At 53.8% G+C, this 18,884-nt stretch overlaps 1 protein-coding gene across 3 annotated transcripts in view; it reads left to right on the top strand.

Moving 5' to 3' along the window:
• Positions 1 to 18,295, top strand: part of ARHGEF18 (Rho/Rac guanine nucleotide exchange factor 18) — a 62,932-nt gene extending 44,637 nt beyond the window's left edge. For 2 of the 3 annotated variants that reach the window (XM_067032990.1, XM_059062606.2), the window contains 11 exons: positions 1,422 to 1,600; positions 2,394 to 2,485; positions 11,022 to 11,204; positions 12,299 to 12,436; positions 12,843 to 12,967; positions 13,665 to 13,721; positions 13,801 to 13,848; positions 13,970 to 14,449; positions 14,797 to 15,130; positions 15,916 to 16,032; positions 16,119 to 18,295. In XM_067032990.1, coding sequence (XP_066889091.1) covers positions 1,422 to 1,600; positions 2,394 to 2,485; positions 11,022 to 11,204; positions 12,299 to 12,436; positions 12,843 to 12,967; positions 13,665 to 13,721; positions 13,801 to 13,848; positions 13,970 to 14,449; positions 14,797 to 15,130; positions 15,916 to 16,032; positions 16,119 to 16,273 — 1,908 coding nt within the window. In that variant the 3' untranslated portion in view covers positions 16,274 to 18,295. Of the gene's footprint in view, positions 1 to 1,421; positions 1,601 to 2,393; positions 2,486 to 11,021; positions 11,205 to 12,298; positions 12,437 to 12,842; positions 12,968 to 13,664; positions 13,722 to 13,797; positions 13,849 to 13,969; positions 14,450 to 14,796; positions 15,131 to 15,915; positions 16,033 to 16,118 lie in introns of all 3 variants that reach the window. The other variant, XM_059062607.2, reaches the window with a different exon arrangement.
• The last annotated feature ends 589 nt before the right edge of the window (positions 18,296 to 18,884 follow it).

Raw genomic sequence — 18,884 nt, 5'->3', positions numbered from 1 at the left:
GGAAGGGGGACAGCACAAGAGCAAGGAGGCTAGAAGAGCACATCCACATGTTACCCCGTCGTCCCAGGGCCAGAAGGTGCCAGCAAGGCAGGAGTAGAATTTGCCAAGAATGGGCTCCTGTCCGGTGGCCTGAGGCGGCTTCAGGGTCACGCCAACATCTTGCCCAGTTCTGCCCGGGCTCTGTGCTTCCGTGGCCCTTCCCCTCACAGGCGCCCGGGCTCTCGGAGGCCCGGGCAACCTCGCCGGGAGAGCCTGTCCCTCCTTTCCGGGGAGCTAGCGCATCGCTGAGGATGGGCGCTCAGGCAGCCTCTGCCCCGGGAGCTACGACCGCGTTAGCCTCACGGCACGCGGGTCCCAGAACAGACGCATCCCGGGAGCCGAGCTGGCCGGGAGCTCCGTGCGGACGGAGGACTCGGAGTCAGGCTGGGATTCCGCCCATCCCACCCGGCCCACGTCCACCGGGGACCCGGCCTCCGCCCCTGCTCGCCTGGGTGACCCATGGGTACCTGCTGCGGAGGGGCTCAGCGAACCCGTTTGCCTCTGGGTTCACCTGGAGAGGAAGGTGGCCTTTGTCACTCAACTCCAGAGTCTCGCCCCTTTCCCAGGGACTTAAACTAGCTTCTCAGGAAGTTTCCAGAAATAGGTCACGCTGTCTTGCCAAAGGGTGGTCTCGCCCCGACGCCAGCCCACCTCATGTGTGCTGTGTGTTCGCTCACGAGGGTGATGCGACATCTATGATCTGCTGTGCTGTCTGCTCCCCACGGCCTCCCCTGCTCGCGCTCTGTGTGTGTGCGTGTGTGCGTGTGTGTCCTGATTGCCTCTCCTCAGAAAGACAGCAGTCCTGTTGGGTGAGGGCCCACCCTCATGACCTCGCTTTAACTTAATCACCTCTTTAAAGACCCTGTCTCCAAATACCATCACATTCTGAGGCTAGGACCTCGGCATCTGGATTTAGTGGGGGGTGGGGGGGAAATGCAGTATAGCCCATAACAACCAGTTAAAGTTGTGCATTTTACTGGTCGGTCAGAGCATTGTCTCTTGTCAGACACACCACAGATTGGGAATACTGGCTGGCTCTGGGTGTTTGGGGCACAGGGTTGGGAGGAGGATTTATTTGTCATCACAGACTGCCTGCTCTTGTATCTTGTGAGTTTTATACGGTGTACGTGCATTAGCAATTATAAAACATTTTTTAAGCACGTTGAACAGGCACATGAAAAGGATGTGAGGGTATTGTTGCGATAGTGTCCACCATTTCCCCCGGGTGGCAAAATCTTTCTGCTTTGAATTGTTGGAGGCTAAGCAGGGTGCACGCCTCCCCCGCTCCCCCCCAGTCCCCTTCTCCGCCGGCTCATGGCTCCACGGCTGTGGGGCTGCAGCAGCTACAGGGTGACCCTCCCCGCCCCGTCCCACCCGTGCAGGACTCCAAGCACCCCATCATCTCGCTGCAAAAGCTCATCGTGAGGGAGGTGGCCAACGAGGAGAAAGCCATGTTTCTGATCAGCGCCTCCCTGCACGGGCCTGAGATGTACGAGATCTACACCAGCTCCAAGGAGGACAGGAACACCTGGATGGCTCACATCCGAAGGGCCGTGGAGAGGTGAGAGGGGCCCGGGTGGGCCTTCCCTCCACCGACAGCTGTGCCCCTGGCTTTGGTGGCTGGCAAATCAGCAGAGACCTTGGAGCGCCTGTGAGGGTGCTGGGGGTCGCAGGCAGAAGACCCCTTCGCTTTTCCCCTCCCTGTCATTCCACCTGGGTGCTCTGTCCGTCCCCTCACCTAAGGGCAGACAGAAGACGCCATTCAGCCCCTTCCGACAGTGGCTAAAGAGGCCCAGACGTCTGTGGCTGGAGGATGCGGCGCCCGCAGCTCTAACCTTCTGTATTGGTGGGCTGTCCACCTGACACGGGGGGCTGTCCTTCCTCCTCGGACCAGGGAACCCCTCAGGACCCCAGCCCCGTGGCTCTGAGCTGTGCCTGGCTCCTGGTCCACCGACGGACGGTGTCCGGCCCCCGTGCCCAGCCCGCTGCTTCCTCTCTTTATGCCTGGAAGCTTCTCAGAGCCCCCTCAGTACTCAACTTGCGGCTCTGCTGGCCTTGCAGCCTCCTGTAGCTGGGAGGTCCCCAGGGAATGAGCTGCTCTGTCTCCTCCTCCCCCCCCCACCCCCCGCGAGTTGCACCAGACATTTAAAACCTGTGGCCGGTTACGTCCTGACACTTTGAGACCGGATGCTTGCCGACGGCTGTGTTTCTATCCTGCACGGTTGACCGTTTACAAGCGAAATCAGCACATCAGAGATGCTCTTTGCAGCCAGATCTGCAGGCAGACCTCAGTGCTGTTTCAGAGGCAGCCAGTCCATGGAGCGTGCTCGCCCATCTGTCCCCTCTCCCTGCAGCTGCCCGGACGAGGAGGAGGGCCCCTACAGCGAAGCCGAGGAGGAGAGGAAGCTGATCGAGGCCCGCGCCGTGAGGCTGAGGGACTTCCAAGGTAAGGGCGGGGTGGGGGGGATGGGGTCAGTGTGACCTCCGCACCCACGGCATGGCCCCTGTCTGGTGACTTGGCCCCGAGAGCCCTCCTGGGCCCGGCAGCGGCCTTTCTGTTCTATCCCATCAAAACTGGCCATGGAGTGAAGAACCGCCCAAGGGACCAGGAGTTTGGCTGCTGTGGGCTGTCCCACGTCCTGCGGTTCTGTGGGCCATTTGCCTTGGGGTAGCAATCTTCCAGAGGGCGTGTGGGAAAGGGGGGTGGGGCGCTAGGGTTGCTCCCTCTGTCCTCGCTCGAGAAGGGCTCAAAAATTCACATACCGGGCTTCCCTGGTGGCGCAGTGGTTGAGAATCCGCCTGCCGATGCAGGGGTCACGGGTTCGTGCCCTGGTCCGGGAAGATCCCACATGCCGCGGAGCAACTAAGCCCGTGAGCCATGGCTGCTGAGCCTGCGCGTCCGGAGCCTGTGCTCCGCAACGGGAGAGGCCACGGCAGTGAGAGGCCCGCATACCACAAAAAAAAAAAAAAAAAAAATTCACATACCTTACCAGCCACCCATTTAAAGTGTGCCATGCAGTGGCTTTTAGTATATACCAAAAGGATGTACAACCATCGCAGTCAGTTTTAGGCTGTTTTCATCACCCCAGAAAGAAACCCCATCCCCAGTAGTAGTCACTCCCGTGCTTTCCCCATCTCCAGCAGCTGGGAACTTCTGTCCTGCTGCCTATCTGTCTATGAATTTACTTATTCCAGACACCTCGTATAAATGGCGATATCTGTCGCTTTGTGACTGGCTTATTTCACCAAGCGTGATGTTTTCAAGGTTCATCCCTGTGGCAGAATCTCTTTCCTTTTTAAGGCTGAATAATATTCCATCGTATGGATGGACCACATCGTGCTTATTCTGTTCCCCGGTTTTAACAGATTCCTGTGAGATTTCAGCCAGGTCATTGCCAAGAATCCATCTCAGTACTTTGTGGTCTCAGTCAACTCCCCTCCTCTCTCTCACTCACTGTGATATTTGTGTTTAACACAGGTAACATTTGAGCAGTAAGGACATAAAATTAGGCAGTATGTATTTTATTTCTTTTTGTGGGGAGAGGTGCAAGTTTGAGGGTGTTAAGGAATAAAAATGTCCAAAAGAAATCAGGGAGAGAAATCCCACTGACCCCTGAAAGTATAATGTTAACATAGTATTCATTTCATCCTGTTCTAAATTTTTTTTAACATCTTTACTGGAGTATAATTTCTTTACAATGTTGTGTTAGTTTCTGCTGTACAACAAGGTGAATCATATATCCCCATATCCCCTCCCTCTCACGTCTCCCTCCCACCCTCCCTATCCTACCCTTTAGGTGGTCACAAAGCACCGAGCTGATCTCCCTGTGCTATGCGGCTGCTTCCCACCAGCTATCCATTTTACATTTGGTAGTGTATGTATGTCCGTGCCACTCTCTCACTTCGTCCCAGCTTACCCTTCCCCCACTGTGTCCTGAAGTCCATTCTGTGCGTCTGCATCTTTATTCCTGTCCTGCCCCTAGGTTCATTAGAACCTTTTTTTTCTTTTTTTTTAGATTCCATATGTATGTGTTAGCGTACGGTATTTGTTTTTCTCTTTCTGACTTACTTCACTCTGTACAACAGACTCTGGGTCCATCCACCTCACTACAAATAACTCAATTTCGTTTCTTTTTATGGCTGAGTAATATTCCATTGTATATATGTGCCACATCTACTTTATCCATTCATCTGTTGATGGACACTTAGGTTGCTTCCATGTCCTGGCTATTGTAAACAGTGCTGCAGTGAACATTTTGGTACATGTCTCTTTTTGAATTATGGTTTTCTCAGGGTATATGCCCAGTAGTGGGATTGCAGAGTCATGTGGTAGTTCTGTTTTTAGCTTTTTAAGGAACCTCTGTACTGTTCTCCATAGTGGCTGTATCAATTTACATTCCCACCAACAGTGCAAGAGGGTTCCCTTTTCTCCACACCTTCTCCAGCATTTATTGTTTGTAGATTTTTTGATGATGGCCATTCTGACGGGTGTGAGGTGATACCTCATTATAGTTTCCATTTGCATTGCTTTAATGATTAGTGATGTTGAGCATCCTGTTTGTTGGCAATCTGTATATCTTCTTTGGAGTAATGTCTATTTAGGTCTTCTGCCCATTTTTGGATTGGGTTGTTTGGGTTTTTTTGATATTGAGCTGCACAACCTGCTTTTATATTTTGGAGATTAATCCTTTGTCTGTTGCTTCGTTTGCAAATATTTTCTCCCATTCTGAGGGTTGTCTTTTCATCTTGTTTTGGTTTCCTTTGCAAAAGCTTTTAAGTTTCATTAGGTCCCATTTGTTTATTTTTGTTTTTGTTTCCATTACTCTAGGAGGTGGGTCAAAAAGGATCTTGTTGTGATTTATGTCATAGAGTGTTCTGCTTATGTTTTCCTCTAAGAGTTTTATAGTGTCTGGCCTTACATTTAGGTCTCTAATCCATTTTGTGTTTATTTTTGTGTATGGTGTTAGAAAGTGTTCTAATTTCATTCTTTTACATGTAGCTCTCCAGTTTTCCCAGCACCACTTGTTGAAGAGGCTGTCTTTTCTCCACTGTATATTCTTGCCTCCTTTATCAAAGATAAGGTGACCATTTGTGTGTAGGTTTATCTCTGGGCTTTCTATCCTGTTCCATTGATCTATAGTTCTGTTTTTGTGCCAGTACCATACTGTATTGATTACTGTAGCTTTGTAGTATAGTCTGAAGTCAGGGAGCCTGTCCTCTAGCTCCGTTTCTCTTTCTCAAGTTTGCTTTGGCTATTCGGGGTCTTTTGTGTTTCCATACAAATTGTGAAATTTTTTGTTCTAGTTCTGTGAAAAATACCATTGGTAGTTTGATAGGGATTGCATTGAATCTGTAGATTGCTTTGGGTAGTATAGTCATTTTCACAATGTTGATTCTTCCAGTCCAAGAACATGGTGCATCTCTCCATCTGTTTGTATCATCTTTAATTTCTTTCGTCAGTGTTGTGTAGTTTTCTGCATACAGGCCTTTTGTCTCCTTAGGTAGGTTTATTCCTAGGTATTTTATTCTGTTTGCTGCAGTGGTAAATGGGAGTGTTTCCTTAATTTCTCTTTCGGATTTTTCGTCATTAGCATATAGGAAGGCAAGAGGTTTCTTTTTTTTTTTTTTTTAACATCTTTATTGGAGTATAACTGTTTTACAATAGTGTGTTAGTTTTTCCTTTACAACAAAGTGAATCAGTTATACATATACATATGTTCCCATATCTCTTCCCTCTTGCATCACCCTCTCTCCCACCCTCCCTATCCCACCCCTCTAGGTGGTCACAAAGCACAGAGGTGATCTCCCTGTGCTACGTGGCAGCTTCCCACTAGCTATCTAATTTACATTTGGTAGTGTATATATGTCCCTGCCACTCTCCCACTTCATCACAGCCCACCCTTCCCCCTCCCCATATCCTCAAGTCCATGCTCTAGTAAGTCTGTGTTTTATTCCTGTCCTACCACTAATCTCTTCATGACATTTTTTTCCCTTAGATTCCATATATATGTGTTAGCATATGGTATTTGTTTTTCTCCTTCTGACTTACTTCACTCTGTATGACAGACTCCAGGTCCATCCACCTCATTATAAATAACTCAGTTTCATTTCTTTTTATGGCTGAGTAATATTCCATTGTATATATGTGCCACATCTTCTTTATCCATTCATCTGTTGATGGACACTTAGGTTGGGAAGGCAAGAGGTTTCTGTGCATTAATTTTGTATCCTGCTACTTTACCAAATTCATTGATTAGCTCTAGTAGTTTTCTGGTAGCATCTTTAGGATTCTCTGTGTATAGTATCATGTCAGTGGCAAACAGTGACAGTTTTACTTCTTCTTTTCCAATTTGGATTCTTTTTATTTCTTTTTCTTTGATTGCTGTGGCTAAAACTTCCAAAACTACATTGAATAATAGTCATGAAAGTGGGCAACCTTGTCTTGTTCCTGATCTTAGAGGAAATGGTTTCAGTTTTTCACCATTGAGAATGATGTTGGCTGTGGGTTTGTCATATATGGCCTTTTTATTATGTTGAGGTAGGTTCCCTCTGTGCCTACTTTATGGAGAGTTTTTATCATAAATGGGTACTGAATTTTGTCAAAAGCTTTTTCTGCATCTATTGAGATGATTATATGATTTTTATCCTTCAGTTTGTTAATATGGTGTATCACAATGATTGTTTTGCATATATTGAAGAATCCTTGCATTCCTGGGATAAATCCCACTTGATCATGATTTAATGTGCTGTTGGATTATGTTTGCTAGTATTCTGTTGAGGATTTTTGCATCTATGTTCATCAGTGATATTGGCCTGTAGTTTTCTTTTTTGTGTGACATCTTTGTCTGGTTTTGGTATCAGGGTGATGGTGGCCTCGTAGAATGAGTTTGGGAGCGTTCCTCCCTCTGCTATATTTTGGAAGACTTTGAGAAGGACAGGCATTAGCTCTTCTCTAAAGATAGAGAAGATAGAATCTGCCTGTGAAGCCATCTGGTCCTGGGCTTTTGTTTGTTGAAAGATTTTTAATCACAGTTTCAATTTCAGTGCTTGTGATTAGTCTGTTTATATTTTCTATTTCTTCCTGGTTCAGTCTGGAAGGTTGTGCTTTTCTAAGAATTTGTCCGTTTCTTCCAGGTTGTTAATTTTATTTGCATATAGTAGCTTGTAGTAATCTCTCATGATCCTTTGTATTTCTGCAGTGTCAGTTTTTACTTCTCCTTTTTCATTTCTAATTCTATTGATTTGAGTCTTCTTTTTTTTCTTGATGAATCTGGCTAATGGTTTGTCAATTTTGTTTATCTTCTCATTGAACCAGATTTTAGTTTTATTGATCTTTGCTATTGTTTCCTTAATTTCTTTTTCACTTCTTCCCATCTGATCTTTATGATTTCTTTCCTTCTGCTAACTTTGGGGGTTTTTTGTTCTTCTTTCTCTAATTGCTTTAGGTGTAACGTTAGGTTGTTTATTTGAGATTTTTCTTGTTTCTTGGGGTAGGACTGTATTGATATAAACCTCCCTCTTAGAACTGCTTTTGCTGTGTCCCATAGGTTTTGGGTCATCGTGTTTTCATTGTCATTTGTTTCTAGGTATTTTTTTATTTCCTCTTTGATTTCTTCAGTGATCTCTTGGTTATTTAGTAGTGTATTATTTAGCCTCCATGTGTTTGTATTTTTTTAGAGTTTTTTTCATTTAATTGATATCTAGTCTCACAGTGTTGTGGTTGGAAAAGATACCTGATACAATTTCAATTTTCTTAAATTTACCAAAGCTTGATTTGTGACCCAGGATATATATGATCTATCCTGGAGAATGTTCCATGAGCGCTTGAGAAGAAAGTATATTCTGTTGTTTTCGGATGGACTGTCCTATAAATATCAATTAAGTCCATCTTGTCTAATGTGTCATTATTAAAACATCTTGTGTTTTCTTATTTGTTTTCATTTTGGATGATCTGTCCATTGGTGAAAATGGGGTGTTAAAGTCCCCTACTATTATTGTGTTACTGTCAATTTCCCTTTTTATGGCTGTTAGTACTTGCCTTATGTATCGAGGTGCTCCTATGTTGGGTGCCTAAATATTTACAATTGTTATATTTTCTTCTTGGATTGATCCCTTGATCATTTTGTAGTATCCTTCTTTGTCTCTTGTAATAGTCCTTATTTTAAAGTCTATTTTGTCTGACATAAGAATTGCTATTCCAACTTCCTTTTGATTTCCACTTGCATGGAATATCTTTTTCCATCCCCTCACTTTCAGTCTGTATGTGTCCCTAGGTCTGAAGTGGGTCTCTTGTGGACAGCATATATACAGGTCTTGTTTTTATATCCATTCAGCCAGTCTGTGTCTTTTGGTTGGCACATCTAATCCATTTACATTTAAGGTAATTATCGATATGTATGTTCCTATTACCATTTTCTTAATTGTTTTGGATTTGTTTTTGTAGGTCTTTTCCTTCTCTTATGTTTCCTGCCTAGAGAAGTTCCTTTAGCATTTGTTGTAAAGCTGGTTTGGTGGTGCTGAATTCTCTTAACTTTTGCTTGTCTGTAAAGGTTTTAATTTCTCCGTCGAATGTGAATGAGATCCTTGTTGGGTAGAGTAATCTTGGTTGCAGGTTTTTCCCTTTCATCACTTTAAATATGTCCTGCCACTCCCTTCTGGCTTGTAGAGTTTCTGCTGAAAGATCAGCTGTTAACATTATGGGGATTCCCTTGTATGTTATTTGTTGCTTTTGCCTTGCTGCTTTTAATATTTTTTCTTTGTATTTAATTTTTGATGGTTTGATTAATATGTGTCTTGGCATGTTTCTCCTTGGGTTTATCCTGTATGGGACTCTCTGTGCTGCCTGGACTTGATTGACTATTTCCTTTCCCATGTTAGGGAAGTTTTGAACTATAATCTCTTCAAATATTTTCTCAGTCCCTTGTTTTCTCTTCTTCTTCTGGGACCCCTATAATTCGAATGTTGTTGTGTTTAATGTTGTCCCAGAGGTCTCTGAGACTGTCCTCAATTCTTTTCATTCTTTTCTGTTTATTCTGCTCTGTGGTAGTTATTTCCAATATTTTATCTTCCAGGTCACTTATCCATTCTTCTGCCTCAGTTATTCTGCCACTGAATCCTTCTAGAGTATTTTTAATTTCATTTATTGTGTTGTTCATCATTGTTTGTTTCCTCTTTAGTTCTTCTAGGTCCTTGTTAAATGTTTCTTGTATTTTCTCCATTCTATTTCCAAGATTTTGGATCATCTTTACTAACATTATTCTGAATTCTTTTTCAGGTAGACTGCCTATTTCCTCTTCATTTGTTTGGTCTGGTGGGTTTTTACCTTGCTCCTTCATCTGCTGCATATTTCTCTGTCTTCTCATTTTGCTTAACTTACTGTGTTTGGGGTCTCCTTTTCGCAGGCTGCAGGTTCATAGTTCCTGTTGTTTTGGGTGTCTGCCCCCAGTGGCTAAGGTTGGTTCACTGGCTTGTGTAGGCTTCCTGGTGGAGGGGACTGGTGCCTGTGTTCTGGTGGATGAGACTGGATCTTGTCTTTGTGGTGGGCAGGGCCGCATCTGGTGGTGTGTGTCAGGGTGTCTGTCAACTTAGTATGATTTTTGAACAGCCTCTCTGCTAATGGGTGGGGTTGTGTTCCTGTCTTGCTAGTTGTGTGGCATGGGGCATCCAGCACTAGAGCTCGCTAGCCATTGGGTGGAGCTGGGTCTTAGCCTTGAGACGGAAATCTCTGGGAGAGCTCTCACCAATTGATATTACGTGGAGCCTGGAGGTCTCTGGTGGGCCAGTGTCCTGAACTCGGCTCTCCCACCTCGGAGGCTCAGGCCTGACACCAGGCTGGAGCACCAAGAGCCTGTCGGCCACGTGGCAAATAGTGGTAGAAGGCCAACATCTAGAAAGTAGGGGCACATCCACTCAGCCTCAGGGCTGTTCCCATGTTGTCAGGGCTCCGCCGGTCCCTCGGGGCTGGTTCACCTCCTCCCCAGTGTGTCCCGTTCTAACTCTTATTTCTGCCAGAGGGTAATAAAATACATGCCCTGCACAGATGCATGTCCATGGATTCCACAGAATCGTACAGGAATGTCTCCTCATCACCCATTCCTGACAAGAGCCTTAGTGAATTAGAAATAGATGTTTCCTTCACCAAGATCTCCTTTATTATCTTGGACCAAAAGCCAATCTCATCCTTCACACCGGGCCATCAGGGACACTCCCACCAAAGTCAGGAGCGAGCCAGGACCCCCCAGCCCCCCACTCTCACCATTAGTATCTTCCTCCTGGATGTTCCGGCCAGGGTAGTAAGGGAAGAAGCGGAAGTAAGAGATCACGACTGGTAGGGAGGTGGCAGAGTTATTTTTTGCAGGTGACATGATTATCTGCCTAGGAAATCCTGTAGAATCAACTGGAAAACTATTTGAAATGTAAGAGAGCTCAATAATTTAGCTGAATGGGATGTGTATATTTATACTAGCAATCACCAGTGAGAAAGTCTAATAAAATAATTCGTAGTCATGGCAGCAAAAAAAAAGGTATAGGGACTTCCCTGGTGGTCCAGTGGTTAAGTCTCCATGCTTCCATTGCAGGGGGCCCGGGTTCAACCCCTGGTCAGGGAACTAAGATCCCACATGCCTCGTGGTGCGGCCCCCAAAAAAAAGTATCAAACCCAGAGACTTGTAAGAAGATTAGAAAACTAACTCTTATAAGGCTCTCAATTTGTCCCAAACTAATAAAAATCAGCCCGTTAGGGTCCCCCCCCATACCCCCACCGTGTTTGATTTTTATAATTGAGGGAAACAAGCTGGAGACAGGGCCACACCCTTGCCTGCCTGTCGGGAATGTTGGACAAAGGGAGAGGTCCGGCTCCGGGCAGGGCGTGGATCAGCAGGGTTCCCGGAGGCCCGCCTGGCCCTATGAGGCATCCTTACACCGGCTCCTGGGGGAAACTACCCCAGAGGAGGCCGACCGCCACGCCCATCGCCACTTTGCAGAGCGACTTAACATTAAAGACCAGCAGATCGCCCAGAGCCTCAGTGAGAAGCAGCACATCTACCTGGAGATGGCTGAGATGAGCGGCCTCGAGGACCTCGCCCCGGCTCGGCTCCTCTTCCGGGGAGGGGAGCCCCCCGAGAACCTGCAGGGGGAGCTGATTCTCAAGTCGGCCATGAGTGAGAGTAAGTAGCCACCAGCCCTCGCTGAGCGCCTGCCCGCCCTCCCTGTGCTGCCTGGTGGGCTCCTGGGAGACCCCAGGCTGGGCACACAGCCCTGTGGGGCCCACAGGCCACCCTGTCCGGGCGCATGATTCTGTCTGCCTCTCTTCTGCTAAGAGCTGGAAGGTCCTTGGACCCAGTCGGGTGCAGACCTCTCGCCGCAGATTTAAAGTACCATCTCCTATTCACTCAACAAACACTCCCGGTGCTGGACCTGGGGGTCTCAAATTGACTGAGATGGTTCCTCTTTTCTGATGAGTGGGTCACTGATGCTGCTGTCCCCAGAAAAATACACACATACACATTTGGTGGGTCATTTCAGGGGCTCCTGGCTGCACAGCCACGGGAGGGCGCTGGCCGGTAAGCGGCCTGCTTCCGGGAGCTGACAGGGTCCTTGTGGAGCTCCTAGAAGCTTGCACACAGCTGCTGAGCCCCATGCTAGGCCAGGGCATGTGCTCCTGCCGGGCAGTCAGGCAGGAGGGCCAGCAGTGTTCTTTCAGCAGCAGGCAAGACAGACACAGCCGTGCCCTCCAGAATTTTCCATCAGAGTGAAAAGGCCCGAGGGGTCCCGCTTGGACTGTACTCCTGCTCAGCCTTGCTCCCTCCGGCCATGCCTCCCATGTCTCCAGGCATCACTGTTCTTGGGCTCCCGAGACCCTCTCATGTCCTGTGCCTCGGCCTAGAATAGCCTCCCCACCTCCTCACCTGGCCAAAGCCCGTCTGTCCTCGAGCACCTTGTGTGACCAGCCCTGCTTCCCCAAGGCCACCTCCCGTGGCCCCTGACCTTCTGTATGACCGTCAGCACACGGGCAGTGGCCACACCGAGTTCCCTCCTGGGCCCAGCACAGCACCAGGCCCGGGGGCTGGAGCGCCCTGAGGTCTGGCCTCGTGTAGATACAGGTTGGCACATCCTGGGTGCCGTACCTGTATAGGGGGCGCACAGAGTCAGAGGGGGTGACCGACACCCTGCAAGGCCGTGGCCCGGGTCCCTGCGCCCTGCTCTGATGCCCACGGCAGGGCCGCAGGGTGACTTGGTTCCCCTCCATCTCCTTCCACAGTCGAGGACATCCAGAGCCTGATCTGCAGGCAGCTGGGCAGCGCTAACGGCCAGGTGGATGATGGGGGCGGCTCCTTGTCCCCAGCTCGGAGGGTGGAGGCCTCCGGGGGCTACGACAGCGCCAGCAGCCCCAGCAAGAGTGAGTGGCGCCGCCTCCTCTCGGGGCTGGAGCTTCTGGGGACCTCAGGAGGTCGGCGGGTTCAGGAGGATGTGCAGTTTCTTAAAACGTTCCCTTCACAAAGCATCCTTGGCAAAGCCCAGACGTTTGCTGTTCAGCATCTCTGCTGCTGATTCCCCTCAACCTTCTATAAACTCTCCAGGGTCAGGGTTCTGGAACTTTCCAAGGGTGGTGAGTCACGTTCTGACAGCAGCACCCAGGCCAGTTCCTGCGCTGGTCTCTGGGCCCCAGATGCCGCCCTTTCTGCCCAGGTCGGAAGGCAGCAGCCCGGCCGCGATTCCTACCCAGGCTGGGGGCAGGGTGGGGAACAGGGCATGCAGACCCCTCGGGACCTGCGGCCTCTCACGCGCCTGGCTTGGGGTTTCAGATGGCAGTTTTCAGAAGAACATCTGCAGCAGCAACCCCAGCCTCCGAGACTGGCAGGGCCCCGCGGGCAGCCCGGACTCAAGGCTCGGCGACGCCCCGGGGGCCTCCGAGGAAGCACCGCAGGCGGTACGCTGCCCCCTTGGCATGTTCCCGAGCTCCATACAGAGTCGGCCCCAGTGCTTTTCATTATCGTCAGCGAGGGTGAACAGCCCGTGCTTGGCTTGCCTGGCTTTTCCGTCTCAGGGCAAATAGTGAGCAGCGTCGTCCCGATTGACGGTGACTCGTAGTTAATGTGCAGATTGACGTGTGGCCGGGTGACCCTCCTGGTTCTCCCCGCAGGCCCCGGCAAGGGCAGGGTGGGAGGCAGGGGAGGGGTGGGCTCAGGGCGGCGGCCTCAGCAACAGGTGAGAGCCACCATGCGGGGACCACGAGCGTCTGCACAGGTGTCCTCCCCCGCCCCCGCGGCCGGATGCCGAGGTCACTGGCTGTTCCCTCCTCTTTGACTCAGAAGGCCCACCCTTGCCAAGCGCTGGGGTCAGAGTTGGAGGCCGGCTGCCTCTGGCCACCTCTGAGGTCTGAGGCCTGGGCTCTTCCGACAACCACCCCCTACCACCCCAGCCCCACGGCCAGGCCCAGCCCGCCCGCCGCCCTCGCACCTCCCGGAGGCCACCCTGCCCCCACCCTGTGCCCTCAGTTTCCAGACACCAAGGCTGGCACTCGTCGGTCCCATGCTAAGGGGATGCCTTCGCGATAATACGCGGTTCCCGCTCGAGTTGGATTGGCCCTTAGACTCTCTCTGTGCTGTGATGCCGTGTTTCCACAGGCGGAGGCACCAGGTGCTGAGCCCAGCCCCCGGCTGCCTGCCCTCCTGGAGTCGGAGGTAAGCGCGGGTTTGTGCGTCCTCCCCCCCGACCCTGGGCCGGCACGGGGCGCCAACGTCCCTCTCCCTCTCTCAGCAGCTCGTCCGGCGCATCCAGACACTGTCCCAGCTGCTCCTCAGCCTCCAGGTACGCAGCTTTCGGGGAACGTGGCAGGCCGCACGTGCCCTTCTCCGGGTTGAGGCTGCGGTCTGGGGGAAGGCCGGGCCCTTCCTAAAGCCGGCCACTCACCGGCCCGCCCCTCCCCCAGGCGGTCATCGCTCAGCAGGACAGCTACGTGGAGACGCAGAGGGCGGCCATCCAGGAGCGCGAGAAGCAGTTCGGGCTGCAGTCGACGCGCGGGAACCTGCTGCTGGAGCAGGAGCGGCAGCGCAACTTCGAGAAGCAGCGGGAGGAGCTGGCGGGCGTGCAGAGGCTGCAGGGCCAGCTGCGGCTGCAGCAGCAGCACTGGGAGCGAGAGCGGGAGCGCCAGCGCCAGGAGCTGGCCCTGGCCTCGGCGCAGCTGCAGCAGCGCGAGAGCGAGGCACTGCGGGTGCAGGAGCAGCTGGGCCAGGAGCGCGAGGAGCTGGCGCGCCAGCGCGAGGCCTACCAGCACGACCTGGAGCGGCTGCGCGAAGCCCAGCGCGCCGTGGGGCGGGAGCGCGAGCGGCTGGAGCTGCTGCGCAGAGTGAAGAAGCAGAACACGGTGCCCGGGGCGGCCGGGGCGCTGCCGCCCGAGGTGCTAGCGGAGGTGAGCGCTGGGGGTGCGTCCTGGGCCCGTGTGGGCGCGGGCGCGTCTATGAGTTGTGAGTGCGTGAGCACATGCGTGGCTGTGGCTGTGTTTTGGGGACAGGCGGTAAATGGCAGCTCCGTCGGGCCGGCGTCAGCCTCTGCCCAGATCTGACCCTCCCAGCTAAGAAGCTTCCGTTAAGCCACCCCTGACCCGGGAGCTGGGCGGGCAGGCAGGCCGGGTCCATATATCTCCCAAAACCCCGCCCCACCCGGGCGCCATGCGAATCTGCGGGGCGTGGCTCCTTGTCAGGACACGGAAGGGCTTCCCGGAGGAACCACCGTTGGTGTCTTCTGTCGCTCTTTCAGGCCCAGCCCCCCAGCCACACTCCCAGCTTCAACGGGGAAGGGCTGGAAGGGCCCGCGGCCCTGGCTAAAGCGCCAGGGCCCCGGGTGAGCTCGCTGCTGTCTGGTGCCGGGCCCGAGTACGCAGAGCGCCCCGAGGTGACCCGCAGGGACAGCACCCCGGCTGAGGGTCGGCCAGCCAAGAGCGACGTGCCCATCCAGCTGCTTAGCGCCACTAACCAGATCCAGAGGCAGGCGGCCGTGCAGCAGCAGATCCCCACCAAGCTGGCCGCCTCCACCAAGGGCGGCAAGGACAAGGGCGGCAAGAGCCGGGGCTCCCACCGCTCGGAGAGCTCAGGTGAGTCGGGGCCTCCCGGCAGCCCCCTCCCTACCTTGCCCCGGGCCCGCCTGGCCCCTCGCCTCTGGAGGGGGCATCGGGAGGAGACGCCAAGGCACAGCTGGCGATGCAGCTGAGGTTGCCCCCCCCCACACACACACACACACGTGGAGGTCCTTCATCTCAAAGAGCAAAAAAATGGAAACATCAAACCTCGGCTGCTGTTCCCACCTTGGCCCTCACTCCGGGATCGGGGACAAGGGAACATGCTGGTGATTCAGAAACGAGCCTCGGAAACCTTTGCGCGGTTAGTCGCGCGGCGCGGGAAGTCGGGCAGGACGTTGCACGGTGATCTGTGCTCCCGCTCCCCCACTGAGCCCCGCCCTGCGCTGGTCCAGGTGCCGCCAGCTCTGCTGGTGCCCTTGCTCCGCCGATGGCACACTCAGCCCTTGCACCAGAGCAGCCTGCAGCCGGTGGTCCCTGGTAGGGAAGCCCAGGGGGAGAGTCCCTGGGACATGCCTGGGGAGCAGGGCCTGTGTCCCAGGACCACTGGGCAGCAGGGTCACAGGGCCTCTGGTCCAAAGGCTGAATGACTCCAGGGCCTTCTGTGGTCGGGCAGGGGTGTCTGCCCTGGATTTTGTCACTGAATTTGGGGCCGAACGTCTGAGTGGGATCTATCCCTGGGAACGGGCGCTGGGGAAGGTGTGGGCAAGAAGTGGGATGAGGCCCTGGCCCGGGTCCTCAGAGCGCTCCTGCGCCTGGAGCGAAGCCGAGCACCCCAGCCGGCGCCTTCCTCCCGCTTCCAGCCTCATTCGACCTGAAGCAGCCACTGCTTCTCAACAAGTTCATGGGCAAAGAGGAGAACGCCTCTCGGAGCCGCCGCTCGCTGAGTCCCGTCCTGCGCAGCTCCACGCCACCCCCAGGTGAGCCGGCCTGCACCCCGCCCCCACCCCCTGGCACCCACGGTGCCTGGCAGCTGCTGACACCCACAACCCCCTCTCTCTTGCAGACTCCTGCCTCCCAGCCCCGACCCCGGTGCCGGCTGACGTCCCCAACGAGTACTTCACCCTCAAGGCCTGGGGGGCATCCTTCTCACCCGTGGCCCCGTCCTCCACACCACTCGACAAGGAAGAAGCCAGCAAGGAAGATGTCATCTTCTTCTAGGGGGCGTGGCTCGGGGTTCAGACCCCTCCCTGTGCCGCCACCATCCGTGCCCTCTGGGGACGCGACCCCCGGCCCTCTCCCCTTCCCAAGTAGGCCTCCGCCAACCACCACCAGGCCGGGGCAGCGCTGGCCTGCCATCCTGAGGCTCTCTGTAGGATTAGCAGTGGTGCCTGGGCAACTTTGTAAACCTATTTTTTCTAATACAGAAAGGAGAGTTTTTAACGGAAGGTTGAACCAAAGCTAACCCATGGAGCTGTCATCGTAGCGCCCCATTTGGGTAGAGGAGAGACCGACTCCAGGCTGTGTTTCCAAGGTAGTGACCAACTGTGGTGGTTCCACCTAGAGCATGACAATAGGCCAGACCCTGGCCTGAGGAGATGCTGGCCCAGGCTGGGCTCCATGGCCACCAGGAGACCCTGGGGCGAGTCATTACGGCACCAGAAGGGGCCCAGTGGTGATGGCTCTGTCCACAGAATCAGGCAGAATTGACTTCCATGCGTGGGTTCATGGTGAACCTCCAGGCCAAGACATGAGCCCAGCCAGGGGTGGCACGCAGCTCTCCCGGGACAGGGCCACAGGGCTGGGCAGCCAGAGAGGTTGGCTGATGGCTTGCCTGGCGGGTCCTACAGGTGCAGAAACTCGTCCTGAAAGGGGCTGACCTGGAAGGGACTGACCGTAGCTCATTTTAATCTGGTGGAGGTTTTTAAAACCTGCTCTTGTCAAACTCGGTGCTTTCCCAAGGCGCCTCAGCAAGGCAGCGTGGTTCTGTGGGCCTCTCGAACACCAGGCGCCCAGGAAGCCAAGTCCAGAGCTTCAGCCGGGGCTGGACACACCTGAGGGTCCCAGCCCCCGGTGGAGGGTCCTCCATCCCCATGAGATGAGCCAGTTGTGCCAGGGCTGTCGGGGGGTAGCCCCTAGGGCTGGTGTCTCGAGCCCATGGGCAGATGCTGGGCCGAAGAGCAGTGGGGCGGAACGCTGGAGGGACCCACGTGGCCTGGGTGGTGACTGTTGCCAGCGAGCGCACAGACGGCCGCCTCGCGGGCACCTCACGTCCAGTGAGCTGTCGCAGCTTATTGTCAACAAACACCCAGGAGAAGGGAGAGGGCCACCGGTCCAGCCTCGAGGCGAGGCTGTAGGTGTCGGGGATGGCGTCGCATGTCCAGGAACAGTCCCAGGGTGGCAACTGGGTCAGACCCACGTTCCAGCTCTGGCCAAGTGTGGGCTTGGGTGCCAGGCGGGGGGGGGGCGGGGCATTCCGGCCTTTTCCTGCACCCCAGGCTCCCCAGTGGAACCCACAGCCCAGTACCTCCTGAAGCATTGGCGGGAAGACTGAGTCCTGGCGGAACAGGAGCCCGGGCACCAGGTGGGAGGTGACACAGCCAGCAGTGACAGGGAACTGACAGTGGTTCCGGACCTCTCCCGAGCTGTTTCCTGACCCTCTGGGGACCTCCCCCACCTCGCCCTTGCCCAAGGGCCTGCGGCACCAGCGAGCAGCAAAGAGCAGCAGCCTCCCTGCCCCAGGACACGTCCAGGTCATCTGTGCCACGTCTGTAATCAGTGTTTGTGTTTTGTACTGAGACGCATCAGAGCACTTTAGAAAAGTTGACTTTTAAGTTCCTGTCCTGTCGCGAAGAGACATTCCTGGGCTGCGAACCCTGCCCGCAGACCCGCTGTGACCCTCCCAGAGGGTTCCTCGGGCGGTCAGCGGCTCGAGGCCACGTGGGTATCAGCCGAGGAGATTTCCGGGTGGTGCCAGCAGCTGGGCAGCACCGTGGGCACATCTCACCAGGGCCCCGAGGTCACTCCCGGGTAGAGCCCAGTCTTATTTGTAAAGTTAGCGGTCGAGCAGATGTTCCTATTTCTGTGGGATCTGTGCACGTTAATCGTGACCATGACCTTAGTCCACCCGACGATTATTTTTACAATGATGGCAGCATTTCCTCACTGTGATATATGTCGGAACCGCCCTAGAGCTCAAGACCTGATTCTAGCAATAAACGTGTCTGAGATGAGCTGACCGGAGTGGCGCTTCTTTGGAGTTTTGTTTTAGGATCACCTGCCCAAAGGTTGGTGCTGCAGTGTGCTTTCGGGGCTGGGGGGCGGGGAGGAGAGGAGCCTCGGACCCTCTGCCGCACTAGGAGGCCTGAACGCCAGGCCCAGGGCCCGCCTGGCAACCAGGCTGTGATGCCCTGTCCCTCCCATGTGGGCCCAGACATCACAGCAGTGCTCTCTGCCGCTGTCACCTCTCCTGCTGGGTGCACTGCTCCCCCTGCCCGGAGGCTGGGCTGGGGAATGTAGGGAGGCGGGGACACCTCCCAGGCAAGTGACAGCACCTTCCCACCGCTGGGCACCAGCTCAGACCAGTGGTTGGATGGACTGCACAGAGAGCCCAAGCCAGGTAGCCTGCTCTGTTCCCGGTGAGGAAGCCCCAGACGGTGAGTCCAGCTGGACAGAGTTGGAGGCAGTGCCAGTGCCAAGGTGGCTACAGTGGCCCCCAGGGGGAGCGCTGACGAAGCCAGGGTGCGGAGAACGCCGCCAGGTCCTCCCGCCCTGGCCGGTCCCCTCCCACTTAGGCCGCCCCCGTGGTCCCGGGGTGTCAGCCTTCCTGCGT

The sequence above is a fragment of the Kogia breviceps genome, chromosome 4 (genome assembly GCF_026419965.1).
Source record: "Kogia breviceps isolate mKogBre1 chromosome 4, mKogBre1 haplotype 1, whole genome shotgun sequence".
Classification (NCBI taxonomy): domain Eukaryota; kingdom Metazoa; phylum Chordata; class Mammalia; order Artiodactyla; family Physeteridae; genus Kogia; species Kogia breviceps.
Note: the sequence above shows the minus strand (reverse complement) of the source record. Positions and strands in the feature narration are given on the sequence as shown.